This window comes from Schistocerca nitens, chromosome 9, assembly GCF_023898315.1.
Source record: "Schistocerca nitens isolate TAMUIC-IGC-003100 chromosome 9, iqSchNite1.1, whole genome shotgun sequence".
Taxonomy (NCBI): Eukaryota; Metazoa; Arthropoda; class Insecta; order Orthoptera; family Acrididae; genus Schistocerca; species Schistocerca nitens.
In genome coordinates, this window is record NC_064622.1 from 275,559,656 (window position 1) to 275,565,655 (window position 6,000).

Consider the following 6,000-nt stretch of genomic DNA (forward strand, 5'->3'; position numbering starts at 1 on the left):
GCGTTATACACGGTATCCTTGACTATTTATCCTGATACTTTTTTCTCCGCTAGTTAACGTCAGATACGTTGCAGGCATCTAGTTTAGCTTTTAAAGGGACTGAATGTTATCGCTGTGCATTAAGTCCAGTAGTCGAATCGTGGAATTTATCTGAATGCAATCGGACTGCTGCAGTCCTCAGTCCTGACAGAGTTTAGATCTTTAAGCCTTGACTCGCAAAATGAGACTGGGATCCTTCATCAAAAACAACTTAGCCAATGCAGAAGTGCAGAGAACTGACTAAGTTCAGTAGAATAACAATAAAAAAAGAAAACAAAATAAAAAGTTACCCGAAGGTAGAATCGAACCTGGACCGCCCGCGAGACAAGCGAGCCCACTAAGGGCAAAGCCATTTCCTGTGCTGCCACAACGTATAAACTGACCGGTATATGAGCTGCGCGTAGAACTTCAGAGCCTTTTTCCTCGGAATCTTCTGGCTAGTGTGCTTTACAAATTTGTGTCAACATTCTTGAGATATACTACTAACCTGAGAAGTCTCATCCAGAAGGTAGTTCCCCAGACCGTAGCGTGCCCTTGCAAGAATTGTGTTGCAGATGATTTGAGTAAAATGTTTTCGCGAAGAACTTCGAAGAAATGCGCCTCGATGTATTTTGATCTCATTACTTCTAACTTGCGTCTGAATAGTTAAAATCAAAAGATCCAAAATCTCAAAGTGCCACAGGGTAATTTTGCATAGCAGAAATTTTCAAGAGTATCGCAGATATAAAAAGTTTCAGGCAGTTGGGGGCCTGTCTGCAATACACGTTATTTAAAACTCAATAATTGGAACAAATTCTTAACATTTTATTTTATTTACTCGTGTCAGAAGCATTTACAATGTAGAAAATAATGTACAATATTTACATGTCGTGTGTGTATATATATTTACAGGACAATTATTTACACTTTTGCCGCCCAGAAGTTAGCGATCTCTTTTGCATTTGGCGTTGCATGTAGCAGGTCTTCTGTTGCGCATGTTGCTGGACATTGGGTACACTGGAGCAGGTGGAAGGTCATCTGCGTTGCTCCACACTTGCAAGGTGGCGGCTCCTCTAGGAAACCCGATTTAGTCAGACTGCTCTTACATTTCGTGACACGTTAGCGTAGTCTGTTAAGGATCTCCGTGTACTCCAATTCTCTGTGTAGCCGGGTGGTAGTCTTTTGCTTGGTGTAATCCATCCTACAGTACTGGTAAGCCTTGCACGCCATAGTTCGATTCGGCATTGCTGTGGTGCCCCAACTAGAGCCTCGGTAGATCTGAGGAACCTCTTTCTGGATTTTAGTCGTGGAGTGATATTCGGCGTTCCCTAGGGATGTGTTATAGGCCCTCTGTTGTTCCTAATCTGCATTAACGAAGTAGAGGACAATCTGAGCAGCCCTTTTAGACTGTTTGCAGATGATGATATCATTTACAGTCTAGTGAAGTCATCAGAAGATCAAAAATAATTGCAAAATGACTTAGACTCGATATGTATATGGTACGAAAAGTAGCAGTTGTCTCTCACTAAGCAAAAGGGTGAGGTCATCCACATGGGTACTAAAAGGAAATCGTTAAATTTCGGTTACGTGATGAATCACACAAATGTAAAGGCTGTCAGTTCGATTAAATACTAGTATCAAGAATTACGAACAACTTCAGTTGAAACGACCACATAAATAATGTTGTGGGGAAGGCAAACCAAAGACTTCGTTTTATTGACAGAACGCTTAGAGGATGCAACAGGTCTACTAAAGAGAGTGCCTACACTGCGCTTGTCCATCCTTTGCTCGAGTTATGCTACGCTGTATGGTACCCTTACCAGATAGAACTGACGGAGGACATCGAATAAATTCAAAGGATGCCGGCTCGTTTTGTATTGTAGCGAAATGGGGCAGAGCGCGTCACGGATATGATAATGTGAAAATATTTTATTGTCGCCAACCTACACAGGGAAAAATGATCATCACAATAAAATAACTGAAATCAGAGCTCATACAGGAAACTTCAAGTGTTCATTTTTCCCAAGCGCTGTTAGAGTGGAACGGTAGAGAAATAAATTGCACGTGTTTCGAAGAGCCCTCTGCCAGGCACTTAAGTGCGAAGTGCAGAGCAGCCATATAGATGTAGATGAAATGAACTTGAGAAAGTTATGCTTCACGTATCACCAAGGGCGTACAACGTGAAACGTGAACTTCAAGCTGGAGCTACTGCTTCCGTTATCAGCTACTGTACTCGACAACAGGCGGTTACATCGTGGTACGTCAGGCTCGTTTGTGACAAGATGGCGGAAAACAACAATGCAGAAAATGCGCCGAGCGCGGAACTTGTTCCGTACGGTTTGAACAGCAATTGGTCAAGCGTTCGGTTGTGAAACAAAAGCACTCTCTCTTCCAGAACTTGAGGCACAGTCAGAGCGAAAAGGCGACATCACGTGTGAACTTCACTGCAGTACACCGCGGGTCAATGTGGCGAAAAGCCAGTCTGAGCTGAGGAACCTGACTCGGGTGAGATTCTGCGAAATTTACTGAGATCATACGTCTTATCGTGCTTTTGCATACAATCGATGTTCGAAGGTTAACGATTTTAATTATGGAAAGACAAGCAACTAAAGAAACGAGGCCGCGTAACAGACAACTATGAATAGCAGACTGAAAGCATTATGAATGAGTTATTTGGAGAAAGGCTAAATATTTGCTTGAAACAAACATGTGACTAAAAGCATATGAGTCATATGTCCCAGATATTTCGAAAAAAAATCAAGTATCTTTGTTTTACTTTCTTCCATCTTCGATCGTGTCCCAGGTATGCCCTCTGCTCGACGTCAGCTTCCACTGAGGCTTGATCTTCCTCGTGGTCCTTTATATCGTCCACTACTCTTGCTAGCCTGTTGGAATCAATGTGTCACATGTCCGTAACATATCACATGCTGTAAGGTTCTTTTGCCTAGATGTCTGACAACTTGGGCCTGTTTTCGCATTTCCACATTTTGTATTCTATCCCTCAGTATTTTTCCGACTAAGCTACGAACAAACTTAATCGTAAATGCTTGAATTTTGCTGATATCTTTCCTTCTCATGGTACATGTTTCGCAACCATAATTACGTCAAATGGGAAAATATTAGGTTTCACAGCTGACTCTTTACTTTTTAACCCAACGATGTTCTACAACCACGTCTCTGTATCTTAAAATCACTTTTATTCGGCTGTAGCACATCGAAGTTATGTACTTCCCCCGTAAGTGAAATTCGCAAGGGATCAGCCCGCGTCTAATGTTAAACTCACTAGCATGAAGGTATTACAAGAAACACACTATAAAATACATAATTTCAATAAGTAAAATATTCGCATGGACAGATCAATAGTCTACCGTAGGATGATAACAGAGTTCGAAGGATTAATTAACGATTTGTAAATTGTGGCGCGAGTCATCCCACCATTTAGTGAATTAAAGTAATCAAAACTGTATACAGTTCAGTAACATGCAACGCGCTTTCATTAAACTATAGTGACAGCAATCTGATTTTCACAAAGGAAATATTTCTCTTGGTGGGAGTTGGCTACCACGGGAATTAAAGCAGTTCCTCTGTACCAGCTTTGTCAAAAAACGATTAACACTAGGAAGAAAAGGTAAATGGTAGGTACTCTTCAAAACAAGGAAACCACAAACATGTTACAGTTTGACGTACGTGAAATTGGCTTTATCTATAGTTTAAACAGGCAAAGAGCAAGTATCACGATGTCACCTTCTGATGTACGTTACTGCGTTAGTTGAGGAGAGTTAAAATTTCAATCGCTGAAAATGAAGTCATAAATTTAGTTACTCTTTATGAATGCTGGGTTAATGGAAGACATTCTGTCTGATGGTCTCTGCAAGCAACCTCTGACGCATGATGCGAGGTGGTGTAGGGTTTTTATGACATTTGACTTTTATGCGGAATAACAGTGTTTGTCTCTACGTGCAACTATCCCGGTAGAGGTATTCCATGGTTTCCGTAAACCCCTTCAGAATAACACTGTGCCGCTTCCTTCTACCACCCTTGCTCACCAGAAAAATACGCCCCACTCTTAGACCTCAATGTGAACGGCAAGCCGACTTCCCAGATACTTCATGGATTAGGTTCTGTAAATAAATTGATAGGCGTGGACTTCAAAGTTTTTGAAAACGAAACGTCTCATGTTGCCAAACTCCAAGTCATTTACCTGGTGACCCTTTACACACAGCTGCCTTTGACAAATATGTACTACTTTTACACCAAAATCAGAGATCGGTCTGTGAAGAACGCGGCGAAAGTATCTACAGTATTGTAGGGAAATGGTGGGGGGCTTTGACACTCTACTCTCCAACTTCGAGCTTTCTTCTCATATGAGAAATGGGGAACAACATGACTCACGTGCTACCATAGTTACTCTGACCCTATTTCTCCTTGTAGTTACACACGAGGAGAACCCGGAGGCACACAACAGTTCCCAAGTAATCCATGAACAGTGGTGTTTGTAATTTTTCTGGAAACTAGGTCCATTCTTCTTCACTGCTCATCCCACATAAAACGTTAGGTGGCACGCTCATGTATACTCTTAACTTTTAAATACACTCGCAAACAGTCTTCAAATTACCAAATCAACTACTTCCATGTGCCCAATAACATTTATTTACTTACTGTCAACCCACCGACGAACATTTTTTATTTATTTACTGTTTCAACCTGTCCAGGGACACTTATTTATTTATTTATTTATTGTGTGCCAAAAGTAGAACGAAAGAAACATGCTATGAGAAATAATGTATAGAAGATCGAAACAGACAATTTCAGTCTCACACCTGAGGTCCGCAATCACTGGAGAACATCTGTGGACGCCGTGCTGAGATCTTGCCGATGCCCAGGCTACATTCTAATAACAAAGAACACTTTAACGATATTCAACCAAAAGTCTTACAAAGGATATGGAGGTAGTCTACAAGAGGATACCTGGTGCCATACTGGACTGCTTCGAATGACAATGCAGCCAGCTCTACAAAGCTTGAGGACGATACAGATAAAATAAAGTGAGGTATTAACTACTCAGTTGAAATAAAGTGTGGGAGCATGTTGCCAGACGTCTCCCAGTCGTGCACAAAAATGTTAGACGTCACCGCAGTGAGGTCAGCGTGTTTATTGCGTCAACATGAGGCAGTTTAAGCACTGCGGTGTTCTACATTACAACATGATCTGTTTACAACATGGGGATTAGCTCACACAGGGCAGAATCAGCGGGAAACTGGAAGGAGGACGAAGCACGACGAGTGTAGCGCAGGAGTTTGGTACTGCTCACATGATTGTTCCACGTGCATAGGGAGCGTTCCGAACCGAAGGCGCTGCTGCCCGAAGGACAGGAGGTGGTGAACCATGTTCATCTACAGCAGCACATGACAGCTACATTGTGCAATAGACAAGAAGCGACCCACATCAAACAATAGGTGCAATTGAGAGCACATTAAACAGGACTGCAGGGCATGCAATCTCACGTTCCACAGCGGCAAGGCTACTGTTTGGAGGTTGTGTCCTGGCCCGCCGACCTGTACATCGTGGCGCCGTTTGCTATGGTTGCCAGAGCATAGGGTTTGAGCCAGCGACGAGTGGGATCGCGTGCTCTACTCGAATGAGAACAAATTCAGTCTGAGTAGTGATTCTGGATGTATCCTTACACGGTGAGAGGTCGGCACGCCTAATGATCCGAGGAATCGACAATGATCGTTTTGGTGGTCCAGCTGTGATGGTGTGGGGAGGTATAATCTTGCATGGGCGTCCTGACATTGTACACTTATCAGGTCAACGTTACTGTTACATAACACTCCTGTCCCATGTGCGTCTTTCCAGTGGTGCATTCGGCTCTCACTTCATTTTTATGGGTGACGATGTGCAAACGCATCGAACAGAGCAGGTGCTGGAGCTCTTGGCACAAAAGGACATTCACCGAATGGACTGGCTTGCCCAGTTCCCCGA

At 42.8% G+C, this 6,000-nt stretch overlaps 1 protein-coding gene across 1 annotated transcript in view; it reads right to left on the bottom strand.

Annotated features, from left to right (window-relative positions):
* LOC126204180 (protein FAM13A) overlaps positions 1 to 4,420 on the bottom strand; it is a 106,208-nt gene extending 101,788 nt beyond the window's left edge. Inside the window, exon 1 of the mRNA XM_049938585.1 lies at positions 4,411 to 4,420. Within this exon, the coding sequence (XP_049794542.1) occupies positions 4,411 to 4,420 (10 nt within the window). The remainder of the gene's footprint in view (positions 1 to 4,410) is intronic.
* Between the last annotated feature and the right edge of the window lie 1,580 nt (positions 4,421 to 6,000).